The sequence below is a fragment of the Clupea harengus genome, chromosome 2 (genome assembly GCF_900700415.2).
Source record: "Clupea harengus chromosome 2, Ch_v2.0.2, whole genome shotgun sequence".
In the NCBI taxonomy this organism is placed as follows: Eukaryota; Metazoa; Chordata; class Actinopteri; order Clupeiformes; family Clupeidae; genus Clupea; species Clupea harengus.
Window position 1 is genome coordinate 32,654,793 of NC_045153.1, and position 25,866 is coordinate 32,680,658.

The window sequence follows — 25,866 nt, forward strand, 5'->3', positions numbered from 1 at the left end:
TGATGCCAAGACAAGAGCTATAGGACCAAGGACAGTATTTAGCCATTAGTATATACTGCGTACTGAACATCCCTCTGATTGACTACTTGATGTGGTCTGTGCCAGAATAGTTGTAATCATAGCATAGTTTGTAATCACCAACACAATTAAAAGTAAGCCAAATATATGCAAAACATGCATTATAGGGTTGAGTCTCTGGAGTCTATGATATGTGGATTAACAGACAGTTGGTGAATCAAAATCCACACATCAAAATGACAAAAAAAATCATTACTGCCTCATCTTATCTTGTATGAATCTTAAGTGGCAAATGTAGTCCTTCCAGTTGAAGTTGTGACGTCCTTACCTTTCCCAGCCTGGGTCATGACTCCTGTGTCTCGGCCACACTGACCCTTGTTGTTCACTCCAAAGGTCCAGACCTCTCCACTCTTGGTGAGAACACAGGTGTGAGCCTTGCCCATAGCTACCTGAGTTACAAAATGGCCCTTCAGGTCGGTGACTTGACCTAAACAGGAGAGGATGGATGGCCATTTACTTCACAGTCAAGATGACATGATTCATGTTTGAGATAAAGCACACCAATTAAGATGGAAATACAGCAGACTGCAATAAATGCTCATAGCCCTCTTACAGGAACTGTCACTGTAAATAGCATCCTTCCCAAACATGTACAGTTCGCCATCCTTAGTGATGATGCTGCTGCTGCCATTGTTGCAGGCTGTGCAGATGGCTATCTTGCTCTCCAGCTTGATCATTTTCTTGGGCTTGTAAGGCTTTGGCTGCCTGCGACTCTTGGCTGTGAATTTAACACAAACAAGTCATAATGCTGACAAAGACAACTGCTCTTACAACACAATTCAGTGTTTAATAATATACATTAGATACAGAGATAAATAGTTAGATTACAGATATATTACATTGGACTAAATCAAAGCAATGATAACAGGCCCATACTTGTCTCTCCATCCTCCCCCTTACTGGCCAGGCCCGTGAAGAAGACGCTTCCATCTTCTGTTACCAAGAGGGCGTGAGAGCCATCATGGCCCACGGAGAACTGCACAATCTTGGGTGATTTGGTAATTGGTAATTCCACCCATTTACCAGCTGAGGGGCCACCTTGTTTGATACCAAGGCTCTGGTACTTCCCTGTGTAGTAGATCTGTTGAACACACAACAAACAAAATGTAACAAAACAAAACTTATAATAGTTGCTAAAAAGGAAAGACAGAAAAAGAAAAAAAAAAACTGTCAAAACAACTTCTATATCCTACCTATTGTTCCATTTAAGATGGCAGTGTAATAATAAGCTATTAAGATGTTTAATCTATCGTAATGTTCCATAATTTCGTCCCCCCGACCAAAAAAAAAAGAACGGTTATAGATCAAAAAGTCTTCAATCAACCTTACATATTTCAGTAACAGTGGATGTCCACATTACTACTGGTTTCTTGTTTCATTCATTCATTGATCATTGTGCAATATCTACAACTTTAGATAACTAGTGTAGTTATAGCGTAGTAGTACAAGTCATTTGAAAATAAAATTGAACCTGCAGCAACAGGTTAAATAAATATATATATATATATATATATATATTTCCTCTTTGTCAAAGGGGGGTGGGGCATTAATGAAAAGTTTGGAAACCATTGGTCTACACCAACTCAACCCAAGAGCCACCATACCTTTCCTGAGGCGGTCTTCATCAATGCAAACTCCCTGCCCGCTCCGAGCAATGCTGCCTCTTCATCAAATCCTGTGCCTGAGAAACAGAATTTTCAAACTCAAGAACATATAGACAAGGCAAGGCAGGTTTATATATTTATAGCACAATTCATACACATTGGTAGTTCAAAGTGCTTTAGAAATTAGCAGATTAAAGAACATAGAAACATATCTTAAAAAGGTAAAAGTGCATTCAAACTTTTAAAAGAGACTCAATTCAATTGAAAACTACCATAATTGACAGTCAAACCCTAAATCATCCCAGTAAAAATGTCAAGACATGTCTAGTCACCAAAGTATCCAGTACTTGTGTAGAAGTGCTACTCACTGATGATGTGCAGCTCCTTCTCTAGGTCGAAGAGCGAGATGCCACAGGCATGGAGACACTTCCTGGCCAGCTTCAGCTGCAGTTCTTGCTGCAGAGCCAGGTCTGAGCTGGCAGCATAAATGCGTACCACAAAGCCATCCTGTTTTGCCATAACCAGAGAAACAAAGTATTAGATGGCAACATCCACTCAAGTAGGGTTAAAAAAGAACTAATTAATTATTACACCAACGACAATGATTTCAGGGGACTGCTATGTATGTATCATTTTAGAATATTTGGCATTTTGCGTTCTGTGAAAATGCTTCTATTTTTGTCTGATTTAACATTCAAATTCCATTTTTCTCATTCTGAATGGATATCATAAAAATTGGAGTGAAAAGTTGAGTCTTTGCATTAGGTATGTCCCCTGTTTTGTTTTAAGGAAAGCATGCACTCAAGCTCCAAAGGTTTGTCAAATCATGCTGCAATACAATGAGTAATATCACTGTTCCAAAGAGCTTCTTGTAGAGTTACTGAACTGATCTGATCTCAGTCTTCTAGTGGAGTTACTGATCTGATCTGATCTGATCTCAGTCTTCTAGTGGAGTTACTGATCTGATCTGATCTCAGTCTTCTAGTGGAGTTACTGATCAGATCTGATCTCAGTCTTCTAGTGGAGTTACTGATCTGATCTGATCTGATCTCAGTCTTCTAGTGGAGTTACTGATCTGATCTCAGTCTTCTAGTGGAGTTACTGATCTGATCTGATCTCAGTCTTCTAGTGGAGTTACTGATCAGATCTGATCTCAGTCTTCTAGTGGAGTTACTGATCTGATCTGATCTGATCTCAGTCTTCTAGTGGAGTTACTGATCTGATCTGATCTCAGTCTTCTAGTGGAGTTACTGATCAGATCTGATCTCAGTCTTCTAGTGGAGTTACTGATCTGATCTCAGTCTTCTAGTGGAGTTACTGATCTGATCTGATCTCAGTCTTCTAGTGGAGTTACTGATCTGATCTCAGTCTTCTAGTGGAGTTACTGATCTGATCTGATCTCAGTCTTCTAGTGGAGTTACTGATCTGATCTGATCTCAGTCTTCTAGTGGAGTTACTGATCTGATCTGATCTCAGTCTTCTAGTGGAGTTACTGATCTGATCTGATCTCAGTCTTCTAGTGGAGTTACTGATCTGATCTCAGTCTTCTAGTGCTCCTAGAAATGAGGCTGTGGGGCTGAGGTCATGTGACCCTGGAGAAAGGCCATTATGGTCAGCACTCCTTGGCTCGTATAACTCTTATTGCTTTATTCATGGATATTTTCTGTCAATCTGTTTACTGGAGAGCCCTTTGGTTTAACTCCTGTTGTGCTATATCAATAAAAGTCACTTTAGTTCTTGCAATCATTGAGGTGTGTTTGGGATCCTTATGCTGCTGCAGTTTCAAACCTTTTCCACAAATATGCACAGAGTCTCTCCTCTACCTCTACCTCTCCCTTGTCAGGGTTCAGGTGATGTGGTGCAGGCGTCTAACTCCACGCCTAGACTTGGATATTTCCCACCAACATTATTCACTGTTGTTTTCATACACTGTGGTATCAATCTGTCTCCTTCTATTTACCCTTCTGTTGAGGTCATACAACTTCAAACTTCATCAGCAGAGAGGTCTATTGAACTTGATTCACTATAGTGATTCCCAAGGTTGTTTTAAGCTTTTTACAGGCTCATCAAAAATAGCACTTAAAAAATCCTAGAGGAAACAATATTGCAAAATTCCAGATCCTTCAAGTCTGACTCCAATTTTTTTTTATCCCTTCATACCATCACCCTGTCTTTGATACCTAATACAATCAGTTCAAATCAAAACAAAAACATCCCAAGGTTTATGTTCTATAATTTGAGTAAGAAACCACAGTATTGTTGTAATGACAAACATTGGATGATTGATTTGTAGAGAATTCAAACTCACATCTTTGCAGGCAGCAATCTGATTGATATGCTCTCCATCAGTGAAAACAATGTTCTGTCCATCTGTTTGCAGACCTTAAGACATAAAGTGCATTATTCATACATGAGTGGTCTGAGGAACCAGCATACAAAAGGCCCATACCTTCTTAAGACCTTCTCAAGACCATCAGCAAAACACTGGCTAAGGATAGGGCTTTTTAGATTAGTATGGCATTTGATGGCCACCGTTGCAGCGAAACTATTCAAATACAAGTATCCGTATTCGGTTATTCAAATGGAGACGGTCAGATATTTGAATATCAAAAACGGTTGACATGCACACCCTTCCTATGAACAGTACCTGGCATGGTGAAGGTTCCCTCTTGTTCTAGTGTCTCAGGGTTGATCCTGAGGGCAGTCACATTGGGACTACTCATGTCACAATACAGCAGGCAGTCCTAGGAAGAAACGCATCCACACACACAAACACAATGCCACATCTGTCAAGACCTGTTCTAAATGCATCCACACACACAAACACAATGCCACATCTGTCAAGACCTGTTCTAGATGCATCCACACACACAAACACAATGCCACATCTGTCAAGACCTGTTCTAGATGCATCCACACACACAAACAATGCCACATCTGTCAAGACCTGTTCTAAATGCCGGTTATCTTAACATTATACTACATTTACTAGCTCAGCCTGAACTGCTGCCGTCCCTGTCAAAAACTCAAGATCTTTGCTGTATATTCACATGACGCAGAGATATTATTTCAAACACTGTGATTGAGTCATTGAGCTTGTGTGCTGAGAGACTAGTATACTTTGGAGACCTCTTGGAGTATATACCTGAGCCCACAGAACAAAAAGAAACAATGCTTTCAAAGTGTGTACCTGAGCAAATCCCAGCCATGATTTCTTGTCCTTCCAGTTTCTTATGCGTGAGGTGGAGTTATACACATGGCCCTGAAATCAAATATGAATGCACTTTACATTAGGGCAATACACAAGCAATGAACAGTAACAGTGACTCTTTTCATTCGGTTTCTCAACAGTATTGAAGCAATCCTAGACTTAACTGGGTTTGTTGGTTGACTCTTTTAATTCTGTTTTTCAACAGTATTGAAGCAATCCTAGACTTAACTGGGTTTGCTTGCAGCTAGTAATATGCTTATGAAGAAGCTGATTCTGTGCTGGGCCGATACATGTGTTAATATAATGTTTCAGGACTGTACAACTAACATTTCTCTCAGTATGACTACAGGTAAGCATAGCACAGAGACCACTTGCGTAAGCCTATCGCTAGATTCTGATGGAAATGGGCAAAATATATGGTTTCGTTATTTATTTAGCATATACTGAATTTTCTCTTCATGTAGCCAAAAGCATGTGATAGAATGAGGAGGCCCCATGGCAGTGTGAGTCAATATAAACTCAAAATGAATGCAGCATACTGTACATCTCCCCACAATAAATGACCATATACACCGAAAACACATTTTCATATATATGTGAACCTTTTGCTCATTTGGTGAGATTCGAAGATTGAGTGATTTCCCAAATCTATAAACTATGGTGAGAAGCATGGAAATAGCCTGCATCTAGCTTTCATTAAATAGTGCCACACTGAGAGTTTTTGAAGGAAGGAAGGAAGGAAGGGGCATTTAAAGATCCCCTTACATTCTGTTCCAATTCCAGTAAGTATTAACACACAAGATAACAGAATGTTTGATCTGCAGCAGTAAGGTTTGAAACAAATGGAGTGACGTTTCAGTGTTTCAGTAATTCAACATACAAGGAAAAGTCAATTATTGTATAAACTATGAAAATGCAAAGCTGCTGGACCCCTCTTGTGAATGCTCTGATTCTGCCTGTTCTTTTGAAACCCAATGGGCAGCTAAAAGCACAGGTTGTGCATGCACTAAATCCCGACCAGATTCCAAATTGGTGAAATGACTCATGTAAGCGAAATGACCAACTGTGCCTGTAGGGGACACTAGGCACAATAAACACATTTGGTTTTTGTTTATATCTTGGGACCTTATGTGGGAAAGAACACACATATTTGGCTCTCTCAACACATTGCAAAAGTTCATATTTGCCAGTGTAAATGGCTGATATCCCAGAAATTTCACAGGCTCATTCATAATGACACAAAGAGGCTTAAGTACCAAATTTGAAACAAATTGGCCACAAGGTGGCGCTGCAAGAAACTGCAATGCATTTTCCTCTGTGCAGTAGCTCTGGCATGGTTTGGTCCTTATGCAAGTCCTTGAGTAGGGGTCCTTTATTTAGTCAATAAAATGCAGTAATAAAAAAGGTACACTGGACTTTGAACTACTAGCAGAAGGCTCGTCATATTTGCCTCAAGTTTGTGTCCATGAACCTCTAAAACAGACCTGGGCAAAGTGCGGCCCAAGGGCAATTTGCGGCCCGTTGGCTGTCTCTGTGCGGCCCGCGGAGGTCAATTGTAAATTGGGAATCAAACGTAAATACCTGTATTTATTATACGGCTCTTCAGAATGTTGCAAAAAGTTCCGTTGATTTGAATGGGCCATCCCAACGTTTGCAGTTTCTTTATATTCACTGCTGCGAAAAATGTGTGACTGCTGTCATTGGCAACGGGTTTTGTGTGTTCTAATTCACATCTTTCATATCATTCCGCAACGCAAGTAGTCCGGTCATTTAACGTAACTGAAAGTCATTGAAACTTGAAGTCATAAGGTGGGTTGCTTCGCATTTGCGTGAAGAACTAAACGGCAACAAAATCATTAAAAAGAGGTATTTTGGAGAAATGTCTTCTATTGTTTTGGCAAGTAGGCTAAGCGTATGTTTGCGGGATATTTTTTTTATTTCCGTAGGCCTACATTCGTGCGTGTAGGCGTGCGTGTAGGCGTGCCTGCGACCATTTGCGCTGATAAAAATTTATATTACTATTCATTTGTATACTTATACTATTGCATTACAAGCTTGCTCTCGTGTGTGTGTGTGTGTGCCATGTGTATTGGTCGTCTGGGAACACCTTTAATACTGCAAAAACATGCTCATTTTCAAAATCGTTTTGGTGAATTACATCTTGATTAAATAATGTTGGCGTTTTTACTATGCCTGCACCACATTTTTTTAAGCCTAAATGCAACATCTACTCTTACCTGTAGCAGTTAATCAAAACCATACAATTTAATGTTTTTTTATAAAGAGATACAACTTATATTGAGCAGAATTGAGTTCAGCCTATTGGTCCGGCCCTCCACAACACTCCCACTATCTCATGTGGCCCCTTGGGGAAATTAATTGCCCACCCCTGCTCTAAAAGGTCACTATGTGTGTATAGCTGAGCTCTCATACAGGATTGTCACAGCATACACCTGAAACCAAACTAAAACTGAAAGTCTAAACATTACTATGCTTTTAAAGATCGTCCACAAAGTTGTAGTTACTCAAGCCGTGTGTGCACACACACGCATGTTAGAGTGAATAAGTGTGAACGAGCGCCACGTTATGTTTTATTGTATAGATAATAATAGTCTTGCACACCAACGGAATGTCATGCATGTGTGTTTGTGAGTACAGTATGTTTATGCCAGGACGTTTTAGATGGGAGAGGCAGGCAAAGCTGTTTGTCCTGCCCGCACAAACAATCAATTTCCTTAGATTTGCTTGTACATTAAAAAAAATGACATATCAGATGATAATTTAGCATGGAGATATAGCCTGTGAACACTATTGCAAATTTTACCATCAAAACATTCCAAATCTATCTAGGTAGACTAAAGACATGAAGTGGTACAATAAACACCCACAAACATGAAACTGTAAATAAAAAACTCACTTTAAGTTATTTGATTAAATCGAATATGGCCGACACATACATTTGGTCAATATGATAGGTGGATGGGATATCCTGACATGTAATTTCCCTAACCCTAGGCTCCCTTTTGCTGCTAGAACTCAATTGAAATCCCTCACTTTGGACAGCCACTGTATCGGCACCTGCTTATTGAAATGCTCTGATTCAGCTCTATCTCCCCTCTGAACCACTCACTCCTCTGATGAGCAACTGTTATCTTTGCCATCTCTCCACAGCAAGAGATTGCAGTCCAAGCTGTTTGTTCGTGGTGCCTTGGTGGTGGACTGACCTACCTAATAAACCTACCATTCCAGTGACAGCCTTGGAAAACTCACCTTTTAAATCATCATCTGTCTAATTAACTAATTTGCATAAAGTCTACTCTATAGTAATAGTTTGGGTATTATTATTATTATTGTTATTATTATTAATAATAATAATGGCAATTGGTACCTAATATTGTTTCTTGCTTTTTTTTGTCATTATTACTATTACTGCCTTTTTCAAAAAAATACAAAATTATTCTAACTTGTAATTGTAACTAAGAACTGTTTTCTAATTTATTTATTTATGTGTTGTAAGTCGCTTTGGGGTAAAGCGTCTGCTAAATTCTACTATAACCATCAAAATGACTAGGTTTCACTTGTATCCTTGTCCATATCGGATTGTCATTCAACTTGGCGAACAGCCGACAGTTACATGGAGCAGTTGTTGTCATGTCATCCACATGCGCTCGGATGGGAGGTAACCAGGTGCGGTCATGTCATCCACATGCGCTCGGATGGGAGGTAACCAGGTGCTGTCTGTCTGTCTGTCTGTCTGTCTGTCTGTCTGTCTGTCTGTCTGTCTCATTTCTTTGTCTTTCTCTCTCTTTAAAGGAAAACTTTGGGATGTACCTGGACCCTTTTTTTCTTAGATCTTTCTTTCAAAATTCTACCAAGCATACTTAACAATCAATATACTATACAATAGATTCTACCAAGCATACTTAACAATCAATATACTATACAATAGATTCCTAGGAGACAAGCATCTGCGTCAAGGTAAAGCGCTTGTTTTGGCCACTGACAGGCTCGTAAATGTTATTATAAGAGAGATTCCCTACAGATACACCTCCGTTTACCTCAATGGTTTACCTCTCTCTAGGTCTTTTCTTTCTGATAAAGCACCCCATTCAGTGCCTGTAGTCCATTAACCCGGTGTGGGCTTGTTTTCTAATGTTTACAAAAGGAAAAGTAATTGACCTAGTCATTTTCAAGTGTCTTTTTCTGTATCAGCAATTTTCAGAGCCATAATTCTAATATGCATCAAATTGTGCAAAAAGTATCCAAACTCTAAAATGTATTCAATGTATCCCGTGTTTCAAGAACTTCCTGGCCCTGAACACTTTCATTTTTTCACTATGAATTTTGTCTTCCCTTGTGGTTCAGTGGCAAGGTGTTTGTTTAGCAATCTGAAGGTTCATGGTTCAAGTCCCGACTCCCTCATGTTTTGTCTTATATGTCTTGTCTTGTCTTAATAAAACAAATTAGTTGGAGACCTTTCATCCGAAATTTCAGAAGTGTGGTTTATCAGCAAATGTCTTAACTTCACAATGAAATGTTTACGTTGGAGCCTTGACATTGAACAGTTTTAGTGGGTGAATTGGGCAGACTAAAACAAGCATCCTCCCTGGTGCAGGGGGTTAGCTCCACATCATGATTGATAGGCTCATGTTCAAATGGATAACTACATTTTTTGGATACAATAGATATTTTGTCGAGGATATGGCTGCTAAAGGTCATAATAGTTACAACCGTTCACACACATTTTACATAGTCCCTGACTGTTGGCCATCTATTCTTGAGATTTAGATTTAGACTACACCATCTTTTATAAATAGTCTAATACATGCACAAAATACAGGGCAACCCATTTTTTTCTCTGCATCGGTTCATTGACATCATTCTCATTTCAGTTGAGTGAGTTAAGCACAAAGAGCTTAGTTGAGTGAGTTAGGCATATAGCTTAGTTGAGTGAGTTAAGCACAAATCGCTTAGTTGAGTGAGTTAAGCACAAATCGCTTAGTTGAGTGAGTTAAGCACAAATAGCTTAGTTGAGTGAGTTAGGCACATATAGCTTAGTTGAGTGAGTTAAGCACATATAGCTTAGTTGAGTGAGTTAAGCACAAAACTGACAGTACTGTATCAAGTTTATCATGATGAATGAATGAATGAATGGTTTTGACATTTAAATAGTCCTGAACCCTAAAAGTGCTTTTTCAAATATCAGAGAGCACTCATCACTTTACTGAGAATGTGAAGCTCCTATCTCCACAATGTATCATATCCAGCAAGACAACACACAACATTTAATAGAAAAGAATGTGTCTTTATTGCCTACCCGCACGGTGCCACTATATCCCGACCCCAACTTGAAGAGCCCATCCTTGCAGAGCAAGTAGAGAAAAGAGCCGTCGGTCTGCAGCAGGCAGCGCTCGTCCTCATCGATGCTCAGCTCCCTCAGCATCCACTTGTTCATGAGGGCCGCGTGCTTAATGCCGTTCCCAAACCAGTCCTGGATCTGGATCTTGCCCACCAGCACCGCCTGCACGCTCCTCTGGAGCGCATTGAGGATGGATGGCACCTGGAACACACACATGGGGCACACGTCAGGACACTCATATGCAACACAGCAAAGGAAAGTCTATGTATGTCATTTGAAAGCAGTTTTTTGTTTGGGCACACAATTGTTAGCACTTACATACAAAGGTGTAAATCAGGACAGTTCTATTGCGTGCAGTACCCCATCACAATTGGCAGAAGCACTGATGATATACAGTCCTAGTTACCAGTTAGCCTTAAGTTGGTTTTAGTTTGTACAGCGGCGTGTCACAGAGAAAAACAGAGCAGTGACTAAATCGATTTCACACCACTGGGCAGAGAAACACACCTTCTGTTCTCATCAGCCGCACAGGCTTTGCAATTTGTGGTTCTATGGACTGAAACGCAAAAATGTAAGAAAACACTACAGTATATTCCCAACACCCGTCAGCATGCTAGCAAGCTTTTCTCAGTGCCAACTGCGCGGGAAAAGGTTTAGGTCAGTAGTTTTAATCATAACTTGCTCCTGCTGCATATAGTCCAGGACATAAGCAAGACAAAAATCATTTGGTAGGTTGTGTATCTCCCGATTCATACATGATTGATTTGTGTTTATGCTAAATCATTTCATAGGTTATCATAATAAATCACAGAGTGCCTAATAGTATGGCCAGTGACAGAGTCTACATATTTTAACGGAATTAAAATAATTTTGTCGTTCAGAAAATGTCGCTGAGAAAATTCTATTGAATAAATTGAAAACTATAAATGGTCTGTCGTTCCTACAAAAACCTGTAGTCTGTCACAGCGACATGCAACATGCATCGCTCCAAACTATAAACCCTTAAAGACTTAAAGAAATCATGGCTGGAATCATACACAATGCCAGGGAGGATTTGGGTCACGACTGGGAGAGATACGGCTGAATGGGCTAAAGTGTGTAACAATTAGGAAAAAAGAGAAGAAACAGGAAGAAGAACAAGAACGAGAAACCATCACTAAAATTGGAGAGAGAGAATGAATTGAAGTGGAAGAGAGTGTAAGGACATGGGGGAGGAGGGCCATGGGTAGAATGATTGATAGATCAAGTGGAAGACACAGATGACAGGGAAGAAAGAAGGAAACTCAAAGATGGAAGGGAGGATAGAGGATTTGAAAGTCAAAAGAAGCTGACGGGGGGAAAAAAAGAGAAATAAAACAGTGGGAATTGATGTTCTTCTATTGGAGTACCGTAATTTCCGGACTACTGAGCGCACCTCAATATAAGCCGCACCCACTGAATTTTAAAAAAAATATTATTTTGAACATAAATAAGCCGCACATGTCTATAAGCCGCAGGTGTACATTGAAACAAATAACTTTAAACAGGCTTTAACAAAAAGAAATAGGCTTTAACGAAACACGGCTTGTAACAAAAATAAATAGGCTTTAACGAAACACGGCTTGTAACAAAAATTTAAAAAAATAGTGGTAAACAGTAGCTTAACAAGAAAGTCATTGGTCACTATCTTCCTCCTCCTGTGCACTGAAACCACTGAAGTCATCTCCTTCGGTGTCGGAGTTGAATAGCCTCAGAATTGCTTCATCCGATGTTGGATGGTTTTCATTGTCGCTCTCGTCACTTTCATCCGGAGGCAAATTCTCCGCTGAGCTCACGCTGCCCTCTTCAGCACGCAGCAGTCCAGCCTTTCGAAACCCGTTGATGATAGTGGATTTTTTGACAATGCTCCACGCTGTCAGGACCCACTGGCAGACTTGACCATAAGTTGCTCTTCGCATGCGGCCCGTTTTAGTGAATGATTTCTCCCCACTTGTCATCCAAGCTTCCCGCTGAACACGGAGCGCCACCTTAAATGCACGATTTATACTGATGTCGAGTGGCTGCAAATACTTTGTTGTGCCCCCAGGAATCACAGCTGGAATCGAGTTTGTCCTCTTGATGGCTTCTTTCACAGAATCTGTTATGTGGGCCCTCATGCTGTCCAGAACGAGCAATGCCTTGTTCCTGTGAAAGAATCCTCCCGGTCGCTTGCCGTAACACTCCGTATGCCATTCATGCATTAGGCTTTCCGTCATCCATCCTTTCTTGTTGACTTTCACAACAATCCCTCTCGGGAATTTTTCTTTTGGCATCGTGATGCGTTTAAAAATCACCATCGGTGGAAGCTTTTCTCCCGATGCCGTGCAGCACAGAACACAGGTGAAGTGGGTTTTTTCATGCCCAGTTGTTTTCAGGGTGACGGATGATTCACCTTTCCTGTTGACAGTCCGAGTGAGAGGCAAGTCAAATGTCAGAGGAACCTCATCCATATTTATAATGTCGTGCGGGGCAATGGAATGCTCCGCTATTTTTGCATCAGTATATTTGCGGAAGTTTAAAACTTTTTCCTCGTAGTCGGGAGGGAGCTGCTGACACAGAGTCGTCCGTACCCTGATGGACAGGCCCTTACGTCTCATAAATCTGAAGCACCACGATGGTCCACCTCTAAAATCTTCATACTTCATTGCGGTGGCGATTGTCTTGGCTTTCAGTCGGATCTGCACCGTTGAAACACCTCAGCCGTCTGCTTTCTGTGTGTTGACCCAGTCTTCGAGCTCATTTTCCAGGTCGGGCCATCTGCTTTTCCTCCCTCTGAAAGCTTTAGTGGTCTTTTTGCACTGAGTCAATTCCTCACGCTGCTGTTTCCAACGTCTTATCATTGACTCATTAAGACCAAGCTCCCGTGCAGCAGCTCTATTCCCTTTATCAACAGCCAGATCAATCGCCTTCAACTTGAAAGCTGCATCATAAGCATTTCTCCGTGTCTTTGCCATGATGAGGGTGACACAATGACTACCATAATCAGAATGATGGGACATTTGAGCACGCTAGACTAAACAAAGTTACATTGTTTAATAACTAAAAAGTTTAAAAACTTACACCTTGTTTCACCTTAACCCGTTCGGCAATTTCATTGGTCTAATGAAAGCTTCATGCCGCCAAAAAAATAAGCACTGTCACAGAATGTGTTTTTTTGCTCAGTTTTTTTGGCGACATAAAGCTTGTGAAAACGGGAAAAATACATAAATTAGCCGCATCATTATTTAAGCCGCGAGGTTCAAAGCGTGGGAAAAAAGTAGCGGCTTATAGTCCGGAAATTACGGTAATAGAAAGGAACACAGGAAGACTGAAGAAGTCTGGGAATGCATAGAGACAGGATGAAGAAAAAGAGTCAAGATGGAAAGTAGGAGAGAAAATGGAGTGATGCAGAGATGGAGTGTGACAAAGACGAATTAGAGAGGGATAGATAGAAGGCCAGAGAAAGAGTATGGGAGGTGCCTCTTCTCAAATACTCCTATGGTGCGTTCAAGAGCAACTGGGAAGTTCCAACCTTCAAGTGGGAGAATACACCTGAACGCCTGTCAAACTAGGAAAGTGGGAGGTTTTTGAGAGCTTTGAGAAATAGGTTTGACGGGATTCGCAACATTTATAGTGAAAGATAAACAAATGTACTTGCTCTGCGCACAAATACGTTTTTTCATTGTTTATTTAGGTTGTTCTCGTCAGCGCAGGTGATTGTGATGTTAACCGATACTTAGCAGTTTACTTTTGTGTAACTAATGTAATGTTAACCTTCTGGCTAGATAGCCTACTTACCTTACGGTCATCACTATCGCCTGTTTGTTGGCATTATGTGAACGCTCTCAATTTGGAAGTGGGACATTACAAAATGAGACCTTTCCCAATTCCCTTGCCTGAATGCACGACTAGTTACAGAATTCCATTGAGAGGGACAGAGAGAAAGGATGCCTTCATAATGGTTTGCATTGCTTGGCATGCACTGTACCTCCAGCATGCAAAGCCCTGTACACAGTACAGTGCTGTCAATACAAGAAGCCTAGGAATAACACTACAGTGCTGTAAATGTCCGAGCCACTTGGAACTGTAGAACCTGTCCGGCTTGCAAAAGTATAGTTTGAGAACCCCTGGTGTAAATGAAAGTCCCACGAGGTCCTGGAGTGGAAAGGGGCCTAGTACTACCCTCCTAGCAGCCTACCTTCTTCTGACAATAAAGGCAACTAGTGGCTAACAGTGCTGCTGTAGGTTAACACAGCAGTAGAATGAGTCTGCCCAGAGGTCTCACCTTTATAGTCTGGCAGGCATGACTGCCGTTGTTGGTGAGGATTGTTGACACAGCCTGTAGGATTTTGCCGGTGTCCCCCCAGGCCACCACTAGGCTGAAGAGGCAGGCACAGGAGAGCGCTGTCAGGGCCTGCCCTGTGGGGTCATTCACCCCAGTACTCCGCACTGTTATCTCCAGGAGCAGGTTGAAAAGGGACTCTGTTGATGGTCGAGGCATTGTATTAAGAGACATCAAATCCACAAATACAATTTAAAAAAAAATGTTCTGTATTAAGTAAATGAGTGATCTGCAAACACTAAATGATATTAGAGCTCGTCACATTTAAAACATACAGATGTTACTGGCAATTATTACGTTTCTGTCAAAACTATTTTCAGTTCTGCAAAAGGGAACGTGTTTGTGAAAGCTGTAAAACTGTTATATAGTGGATAATGATGAACAAGGACACACCTAGGACGTCTGGCGGTTCAGTCTGGAAGCCCTCGGGCTGCTGGCCCTGCAGCATGTCCAACAGGGCCTGTAAACTCCGCAAGCACAGAGAAGGATGCGAAAAGCGTGTCTCCTTTATCAGCTCAAACACTCCACATAGCCCAATGCCAATGATCTGGAGGAAAGAAAACAGAGAATTGTTACTATATCATATTTTTACACCAACTACTACAGGCCAACAGGGAGAAAGATATTGCTCTGTTGTAATGCAGTGATGCAGGTCAAGACATTTTAAGTTGGCATTCTTTCAATATTTTTTAAGATATTCAGGGCAAATTTTCCCTATTTTCAACTTAATAGCATTTTATTCTCTCAAGAGAATAAAAAGGTTGACATTTTCCTTATAGCGCCCAATAAAGGCCAAAATGGGTAATTTCAACTATTTGGAATCTATGGGAGAGATTTAGTGCATGTGAGACGTTTTTGCTGCCCATTTCATTACAGACAAGAAAAAAACATAAGAGGAATCAGAACGATTACAGTTTAATAGGCGAAAAAGAGAATCAATAATGAGAACAGCCACAAGAGGGCACCATCGTTCCTAGTGGTTGACAGATTGTGTCAAATTTCCTTCCAATTGGACACTTGTTGCTGAGACCCAAGTGCTCTAGTCTACAGCATTGATGCATTATGATAAAGCTTTATTGGTTTCTAATATCAGAGTTCTTTGACATATTCAGATTTCCTGAAGAACCTAATATCACTAAAATTTTCATAGCAGTGAAGTGAAGCAAAGATTCCGGGGATTTAAAAAGACAAGATGCAACAATTTGCCACTTTTTAAGGATGCTTTTATAGGCAGTGACAGTTATCGTCTTCAAATGAACTTTCAAGTATAGGAAAGATAAACACACCTGTCATTCCAAATAGCCACTAGGCTATGCACTGTGATGAACACTAGGCTATGCACTATGCATTCCCGTGGTTCGGGGGGACCACACCACAAAAACGTTAAAAATAAAAAAATAAAAAAATAAAAAAATAAAGCAAGACCTCGCCAACTACACTGCAAAGGTTAGCATGCTAGCAGGCCCATTATCTGTGCCAGCTGTGCTGTTGTTGGTGCATGCCTTTTTAGTAACTAGACTGCTAGTTTTCAACCAAAACGCCTTACTGCTGCTTTAAATGGCTAAAGACGTTTGACTTCAAGCCAAGCAGTGTTATTAGTGTTCATTAGTGTTGTTATAGTGTATTGCAGCGTCACCGCGAGGTCAATGAAATGGATTTGATGTGCCAGAGTAGTGGGTGGACTGAGCAATCCACCTGCTAATTTTGGTCTTCCTAAGCCCCACAGTTCACACTCACACACACGCACGCACACACGCACACGGGACCCGGGTTTGAATCCGACTCGCGGTCATTTCCCGATCCCACTCCCAATCTCTCTCCAGCTCATTTCATGTCTCCCTTCACTATCCTATCCGATTAAAGGCAAAAAGCCCAAAACTAAATCTTTAAAAAATAAAGCTATAGAAGGGGGTGATATGGCAGTGTGTGTCTGTGTGTGTGTGTGTGTGTGTATATTTTTTTTATATATATATATATCGGAATTATCAGAAGAGTTGTCCAAGAGCCAAAATCACACCTGAGCAATGCATACCACTAGTTTTTCCATACAGGAAGTGCCTTGAAGCTGTCATTACCAACAAAGGCTTTTGTACAAAGTATTAAATAAATATCAGTAAGCGTGTTCAATACTTTTTCCCTGTGTCATTTCACATTAATACACATAACTTAATTTCTGAACTTATATGTTTTGGTTTCTTTGTATATATGAATTACTTGGGTTGTTACCAATGTCTGGTGAAAATGTAATCTCATTAGCACCTTTGGAAATATATTTACTGAGAAAAAAGGTGACGTGTTCAATAATTATTATTATACCGCTGTATATATATATATATATATATATATATATTGACATAAGGCAGCAATAAGGAGTTCTGTTCCAACTTGCATGTGTGGCAAGACTTTTGCAGGTGGAGCGTTTGGTCTTTCATCAGCCAAAAAGGACACATGTAGTACTCTCCTGCTAGTTGCCCTTGACTGGCTCCTTGTAGCGGCTAGAAATACAGCTCTTCCTCTCACCCTACCACATCTTTTCATCCCTCGATCTTGACCTACCTAAATTCCAAACATTTTGCATACATTCTAATCCATCCATCTTTCAAATAAAGGGGTAAGGGGAAGAATTGTGACCATAAATTCTTATCCTCAGACTGATTAAATAATCATTATTCAGAAGTAATTGGGATTGCTCTCAGTAGCTCACTCAACAACATTGTCCGGAAACTACTTCAAATCCAATTAGGTCTCCTACTGAGCCGGGTTGATTACTTTTGCAAGCCACTGTAAATCAAGATATTCTGGTTTACAAAAGATAATTCAGTATTTTCAATCAGTATTTCCCCATTGTGCTTGCTCTAAGGGAATTCAGGCCCTGGGCTCTGTATAGCGCCTTGAGACAATTTTATTGTTTTGGTGCTATATGAACTTAATTCTTTTCATTGTGAACACTTATTCATAAAGCATAAGTCCGATAATAAAAGTGACAAAAATTAAATTAAAAACTAATATATTCTGCTTGCATAAGTATTCAAACACTATTCATTAATACATGGTAGAGAACCACTTTGCTGCATTAACAGCCAGAGGTCTTCTGAAATGAGACAATAGCTGCACATGGTTCTGCAGTGTGTGCCCCCCCCCCAGTAGAATTTGAACAGAACATCCAGGTCTATGGAATGGTGGTGCTGGACTGTGGTGCCACAGATTGTCAGTAGGATTTTGATAAGAGCATTGACTGAGCTAGAATATCTTTTGAATATAGAATAGAATATCTTTTGAATATAGAATAGAATATCTATTGAATATAGAATAGAATATCTATTGAATATAGAATAGAATATCTATTGAATATAGAATAGAATATCTTTTGAATATAGAATAGAATATCTATTGAATATAGAATAGAATATCTATTGAATATAGAATAGAATATCTTTTGAATATAGAATAGAATATCTATTGAATATAGAATAGAATATATTTTGAATATAGAATAGAATATCTATTTGAATATAGAATAGAATATCTATTTGAATATAGAATAGAATATCTGTTGTAGAATATTCACTTCAATCCACTCCAGTGATGCTTTAGCCTTGTGAATTGTCCTACTGGTTGGTACTCTCTCTCCCAAACCTTCATTTTACAACAGACTACAACAACTGATTTTTTGGCGATATTGTGTTGAATTTATTTCCATTCATTCTCCTTCCAATTCTGAAAGGTTTTCTATTCCCACAGCATGATGTTACCAGGGTTAGTAGGGATACTTTTGAAATGTAATAGATTACATATTACTAGTTACCCTGTTAGAAAAGTAAGAAGTAACTACTCTAATTACTTCAACAAAGTCATGTGTATTACATTTGATTACTTTCAATTACCTTTTTATTGGCAGACAAGAGGAGGTGCAAATTCAAAGCAGAGAACCAGTCAAAAACAACTTAATATTTGAGCACAAACTGCCAAATGAATGGAGCCTGTCTAGATGGCAAAAAAATGCAAAGCAACAGAATAAATGTTATATTTTTATAACAGCTATATATAAGAGCTTTAAAGTTTTAAAGAATATATTCAGATGTAACCCCTTTTTAATGACCAACATTTTGATTAGTAACTGTAATTTAATTACATATTTTTCTCAGTGACTGTAATGGTATATATGATTACATTTATTTTGTACCTTAATTACATACCTCTGTTACATGTAACTAGTTACTCACCAACCCTGCATGTTACCACTGGCTTATTTCATGATCGGGATGGTGTTTTTTTTTTTATTTTTTAAATACAATTACTTATTCTCAAAAGATCAGAATACAAACAAAACACATATTCCATCTCACAAAAGAAGAGCACTCCTTCTCTGATTCCTTTTATATCCAGGATATCGTGACTTTAACAACTCAGAGGTAGTACCTAATTATGATCGCTTATGGTCAAATGGCACCCTCTATCATTTGCAAATGATTTATCATCTGCCCAAATCTGGTACTCAAAAGCACAGTGGTTTGAATACTAATTTCACAACATTTTGGTTGTCACTAGAACTGACTTGGTACAATGCTGGAAATTGTCTGTGAGAGGTTTGTCAAGATCCCCCACAATCTCACACAAGCAGATTTCAATCCATGAACATTTCAATCCATTTACACAGGTTACATTTTCAATTCTGAAGTGAATTTAAATTGACAATAAGAAATAAGTGTTGACTGAGGGATGCACAATGCTCCGCCTCATCACTAACCTTGGGGAGTTTGACCGTGGGCTCATGGTACTCCTCCTCTTCCTCGCTGTCCGAGTCACCACTCTGCACAGAGTTGTGTGAGGCCAGCGTAAGGGAGGCCTCCTTCTGCTGCCAGTCCAGCACGGAGTGCCGTACATTGCAGTAAACATTGAAGGCCGAAGGGTTGCTGTGGAGCTTGATATCGGACACAGAAAAGGCCCCATCCAAGCCCTCTGTCTGCAAATGAAGTGAATGACAAGTAAAAGATAACAGACTTAGAGTGAGCGAGACAAAGATGTTTAAACAACTGTTTACAATTTACAGCACTTAACTCTTTATTATTGCTTTATTATATGACTGTGGTTTGGTTTAAATATAGCCAACATTCATTTGCTTGCCAACAAGCTAGTTCACTGCTGTGTGGCACCTGAGTGTTCTTTTCAAAACAGTGTAATACTGTAATAAAACAACTCATCATGGACCATATAGACAGTTTAGACACAGTTCTCTTTGGCAACTAGGCAGTAGACTCCAACACTGTCCACGTCACGTATGCAGACTGACTACCTGACATGTCTATTGCGTGGTTAAACACAAATAACGAACAAAGTTTGTGTTAAGATGTGGTGCTTATGAAGATAGCAGAGCCATATAGTCATATGCATTCTTTTAGATTACCAGTTTTTTTTTACATAATCCAAGGAAATTGTGCGTCAATTGTGAGTTCTGATAATAATTGATGGCTTTATCAGCATTTGTAAGGTAAAACTCACTCTGAGAATAATAAAATGGAGAAAAATTGACACCCAGATTTTCCAAAAATCTGACTTTTACAGCGGACTTTCTCTGATCTCACAACAAAGGGCGTGGCACTGTAAGCATTGTATGCTGAGAGAGCAACCCCCACACAGGCTCCGCCCCCTGCTGTGGAGGAGAAGGCGGCCCCAGCACTGTGTATGCTCTCCCGTCACCTAGGAGACAGAGCTGACCTGTAGATGGCCACTGTGTATGCTCTCCCGTCACCTAGGAGACAGAGCTGACCTGTAGATGGCCACTGTGTATGCTCTCCCGTCACCTAGGAGACAGAGCTGACCTGTAGATGGCCACTGTGTATGCTCTCCCGTCACCTAGGAGACAGAGCTGACCTGTAGATGGCCACTGTGTATGCTCTCCCGTCACCTAGGAGACAGAGCTGACCTGTAGATGGCCACTGTGTATGCTCTCCCGTCACCTAGGAGACAGAGCTGACCTGTAGATGGCCACTGTGTATGCTCTCCCGTCACCTAGGAGACAGAGCTGACCTGTAGATGGCCACTGTGTATGCTCTCTGTAAGTTGAGGTGAAAGTTGACTAAAAAGCCCAGCTTTACTAGACACCTTAATTTACGTGATGGAATAGGAAAGCTACCCAGCAATTATAGCGACAATAACAGACCACCTATTATTGGAGAAGCTGCCACCACTAAAGCCATTCTGGTATGTAATCTCTAATCATACCAGACAGTAAACATCTAGGTTACATTACAGAAGCAGCTCCAAGAAAATCAATTGTGTACATTCTGATCATTCAAGATCAAATCTGTCCTGTAGTACACTCTGGAGATCGACACTTGGAGTGAGGAGTGATCAAGTACTCTTACCTTTGTTCTTGTTCGGACCTTTGACTTGACTTTCTGCCGCTTCTTCAGTTTCTTCTTACTCAAAGGTTTCTTTCCTCTGCAACAGATACATGGCTTGGCTTACATTTACCTCACTTACATTTATCACAGCATACAAACTGTAAGTCACAATATTGACCATTAAAAATGGTGACTATAGGAGCAGATTTTGAAGAAAAAAAAACACATCTGACCAGTTCATACATTGACCCATCCCACAAGAACGTCATGAAAACACTGTTCCACATGTACCACCCAATTCTGTTGCGTTTTCTAGGAAAGAGACCTTTGGCTAACCGATGCTGTAGTTGCTCTGACTGTTTGGTCAGCCTCAGCATCATCTGTTTATGGAGGAATAGACACATTTACTGTTTGGAATTAGGAATTTTACAGATGTTGAACCAGTCACAACTGACAAAAAGTTCTTGGGTATGACTCATTTAATGAGTTCCTCCATGTCTTAATATTGATCCCATGTTGACTGTAGTGTCATACAAGTGCTAAACAAGACAACACCCTTTGTTGAAGACAATCTCATACCTTGTAAAAAAAAAAATCAGGGAGTCAAACATGGTAACAATGTGATACTGGTTTGATACTTTGATTTGATGAGGGTAGTTAAGAATGAGAAATGCCGGGTCACTAATTAGTGGCAACCATCTCACACCATCTGACTGATTATTCTACACTGATAAGCTATTAGATCAGATACTATAACTATTTCAGGTCATTCCAGGTTACTCTAAAAGAGTAGGATACACAACACACATGCACAGCCAACACTAGTGCAATAGAAAAAGCAGACGAGGAGGACTTCTATTTCTTCCTGTCGCTCAACTGGCAGAGCAAGGTGCTCACAGAACCCAGAGCAAGGTGCTCACAGAACCAAGAGCAAGGTGCTCACAGAACCAAGATCATGGGTTCAAGGTGCTCACAGAACCCAGAGCAAGGTGCTCACAGAACCCAGAGCAAGGTGCTCACAGAACCAGGATCAAGGGTTCAAGGTGCTCACAGAACCAAGATCATGGGTTCAAGGTGCTCACAGAACCAAGAGGAAGGGACAGGTTAAACCACTGCTTTGGCAAAGGCTTGTGTTGGTTTGGGATGACAGACATTATTATGAAAATGTTAAGAAACAACAGCACGCAGAAGAAACAGCTGAAGAATTAGTGCATGTCGCAGTGGCAACAGAACAGTGCCTGCAACACTGGACATAGAATCTTGTGTGGACATAGATCTCTGCCATTGAAGCGGTTTAGGGTTATTTAGAAGTCTCTTTAGCTAGCATAGCAACTAGGCAACCATAGCAACCAAGTTACACCGTTTGCTGCATAATGTTGAATTTCTCAAAATCAGCTCACCAATAAAAGGCAGTCTTGGGTTCAGAGTGATCACAACCAATTGTTGATAAGGTTAAATGGCTTCTCATAAATCTAAACCAATCCTGACAGGAGTAATGGGCCATCAGTGGAGCATCAGTGGAGCAAGGGCTTATTCAGATACCAATGAAGTCAATGAAGGCGGTGGAGCCCAACCCATACAACTTTTAAAGCAGCAATAAGGAGTTATGTTCCAAAACTAGCAAGCTAACTACCTAAAAGGCATGCAAAAACCTTGCAAACACCACCAACAGCCCAGCTGACACTGATAGAAGCTAGCCAACACACTAACTGGTGTCTTTCGGCAGTACAGCTGGCAATGCCATGCTGTGAAAGCTTTTCTTCCATTTTTGCAAGGTGTTCCAGCCAGGAAACACAGAACTGCATAGTGCATATCCTGGATGGCTAGTGGGGAAGACACATGTCCTTCACATGACCATACGCTATCAAAATGAATTTGAGGATGGTTCCAAAACTAGTTGCCTATAAAACCATACCTCCAAAAGTGTCAAATTGTTGCATAGTGTTACTTTAAATGGCTAGTAGCGGTCACACCACAACTACATAGCATTTCGTTTTACATGACAGGATGATGTAACATTAAACAATCTATTACTAATATATTATTATTTTTATTATTATTAATAACAATAATAATGATAATAATAACATACAAAATTGTAGGGCTTGTAACAAATACATTACAATGAAAGATGAGTTCTAAACAGGTCGGTCTCTACACGCTTTTTTTATGATACTCTTTGAGTGTGCCATGGCGGTCATCGGATATCCGATCAGACAGCACTAGGTAGGGCATTCCAACACCAAGGCACCACTAACGAACGGGGTATTGATTGATTGTCATCTATTGCTGTAGAGAGGAGGCAAAGACAAAAGATGTTCTTCAGAGGAACACAGTAATCTGGTTCTTCCTAGATCTCCATAAGGTACATTGCACACAATGAATGCAATCAACTCTTTAAACTTGAACTGATATTTTAACAGCAGAGTATGTGTTATCTGCCTATGTGTGCCATTGGTGTTAGATAATCACTGCCCTAAACCTAGTCAGATGATATTTCTTGCTCGTCCAACAGGAGAGTCAAACCTTCCTTTCATAGAGCAAAGTGTTAGCATCCACGTATAGCATAGGTAATGGTATGCACCTGCCGACTGCTGCTGTGGCACAGTTACATTAGCATATTCTAGCAAAAATGCATTTCTAGGTATAAGATCTCATAATTATGATAGAAAGTCATAATTATGAAAAAAGTAGCTTATTATGAGACATTAAGTCCTTCTTATGACAACTTAACAATATGTAACACTGATAGCAACCATTTAAAATGGGTACTGCAGTCCAACTTCAAAATATTGGAGTGTCGTCTCCCTCCCAGCCCCCTCCTCCCCAGACTTGAAGACACTGAACCTACACGAACACGAACAAGACGAGTGCAACATTCAACTTTGGCAAGCGACAACTAGTCATAGACCTTCGGTTGATCAGCTAATGAATAGAATAGAATAGAATAGAAAAGCCTTTATTGTCATTGTATTTGCATACAACGAAATTTGGAGTGCTTCTCCTGTTGGTGCGACGAGGGACAACATATAACACAACAACAACATATAACATAACAATATCAACTATCATAGATAGATCAACTATCTAAAAACAGTAAGAATAGCTTAAAAATAAAATATGAATTAAGAGTTCAACAAAGTGCGGTGGTATATATTAAAGTACTTCCCTGAGGAACTACGTATGTTTGCAATTGCATTGTTTGCAAATTATAAACCAGATCATATGGATTTTGTATAACAAGCCAGTGTTGACTAGATGCATGGCCAGCTATACACAGTAGCCAAAGCTAAGCCCGTTATCCCAGGAGCCCACTGCGGAGTTGTAGTTACTGCTTTCCAGACCCCAATAACATATTGCTCCATTTAACAGATAACGTATAAATAATTTAATTGGGAGCAGTAGCCTACTGTTCGTCCTTGTTGCAGATCCCTCATAGCCATAAAGAATATGCCATTATCAACCTATGTACACAGAAAACTGCCCTTCGTTTCCCTAAAACTTCCTACAATTGATTGAAAACAAGACTGAAGTTCTATTATTCGGCCCCCCTGACTCCATCAAATTGACCACCAGCGGGCTAGGCAATCTGTCTACTCCGGTCAAGCCCCAAGTCAAAAACCTTGGTGTGATATTCGATTCCGCCTTTAAATTTGACAAACAGGCCAATTCAGTAGTTAAAGCCGGCTTCTTCCAACTTCACATCATTGCTAAAATCAAGTTTTTCCTGTCACCCAAAGATCTTGAGGAGATCATCCACGCCTTCATATCCTCCCGGCTAGACTACTCCAATACTGGAATTAGCCACTCGTCCCTATCCCGCCTACAACTGGTCCAGAACGCCGCTGCCAGGCTGCTGACGGGTACCCAGAAGAGGGACCGTATTAGCCCTATCCTGGCCTCTCTCCACTGGCTTCCAGTGCGGTTCAGGATTGATTTTCAGGTTCTCCTGTTTGTTTTTAAAGCCCTGAATGGGCAGGCCCCTACTTATATCTCAGACCTCTTAACCCCTATTCCACTGACAGGTCCCTCAGGTTGTCTAACTTGGGGCTCCTGGCCGTCCCCCGACCTAAGCTTAAATCCAGGGTTGACCACACCTTTGCTGTTGCAGCCCCTAGACTGTGGAACAGCATCCCCCTCTCTATTAGATCTGCCCCCTCTTTTGACTCTTTCAAGTCCAGGCTCAAAACCCACTTTTATTCTTTAGCCTTTGGATCCTCCTGATCTGAATTGATGTTTTTGCACACTTGCACTGTGTATATAGATGCTTATGTGAGTGTTTTGTTTCTGTTTCATTTGATTCTAGGTGTTATTGTGATTGGCTACTCTGATTGTACAGCACTTTGGTCTACATGAGTTGTTCTTAAATGTGTTTTTTAAATAAATATGACTTGGTTTGACTAAAGTATCTACTTAGCAATCTAATGCTACTGAATTTTGACCACATCCATTGTTCATCCACATCCACATAAACTCTTCTAAAACAGGTATATGGTTTTCATTAGACAAGACAAACAGCTAGTAGCTAAGGATGGGCATTAGTAACGTTACTCGATTTGGTACAGAGAAATGGGCAGTGGGCGGAATCACGCATGCCAAAGCACAAACAGATGTTTAGCTCCAGAAGGGAAATTACAAAGGAGAACATATGGGGCTGTGGCATTGTTGTCTGAGCATCAGTCACTGCAAGTATTTGAGTTTAGCATGTTTGTTTTGCTCTCTGATGACATATCATGGTAATTTTATGATTTAGTGCAGTGAATAAATAGCACATTGTTTATTTAATTAGATAGTATCTCATTATTATGACTCGTTAGGCTAAGTCATAACTATAAGAAGCTGTCATTATTATGACATACTGTGTGACTTATTTTTCAAGTGGTGGAAACGGGTTTTATCGATTTCGTATGTGAAAGGGGCTATAGTTTCAG

The 25,866-nt window shown here is 40.3% G+C and overlaps 1 protein-coding gene across 1 annotated transcript in view; it reads right to left on the reverse strand.

Moving 5' to 3' along the window:
• mycbp2 (MYC binding protein 2) overlaps positions 1-25,866 on the reverse strand; it is a 108,788-nt gene that overhangs the window by 81,336 nt on the left and 1,586 nt on the right. The window contains exons 2-14 of the mRNA XM_031561395.2: positions 20,957-21,032; positions 19,339-19,554; positions 14,985-15,138; positions 14,535-14,731; positions 10,211-10,453; positions 4,873-4,944; positions 4,330-4,426; positions 3,991-4,064; positions 2,051-2,189; positions 1,683-1,759; positions 955-1,159; positions 632-796; positions 347-505 (exon numbers count right to left, since the gene is read on the reverse strand). Coding sequence (XP_031417255.1) covers positions 347-505; positions 632-796; positions 955-1,159; positions 1,683-1,759; positions 2,051-2,189; positions 3,991-4,064; positions 4,330-4,426; positions 4,873-4,944; positions 10,211-10,453; positions 14,535-14,731; positions 14,985-15,138; positions 19,339-19,554; positions 20,957-21,032 — 1,874 coding nt within the window. The remainder of the gene's footprint in view (positions 1-346; positions 506-631; positions 797-954; positions 1,160-1,682; positions 1,760-2,050; positions 2,190-3,990; positions 4,065-4,329; positions 4,427-4,872; positions 4,945-10,210; positions 10,454-14,534; positions 14,732-14,984; positions 15,139-19,338; positions 19,555-20,956; positions 21,033-25,866) is intronic.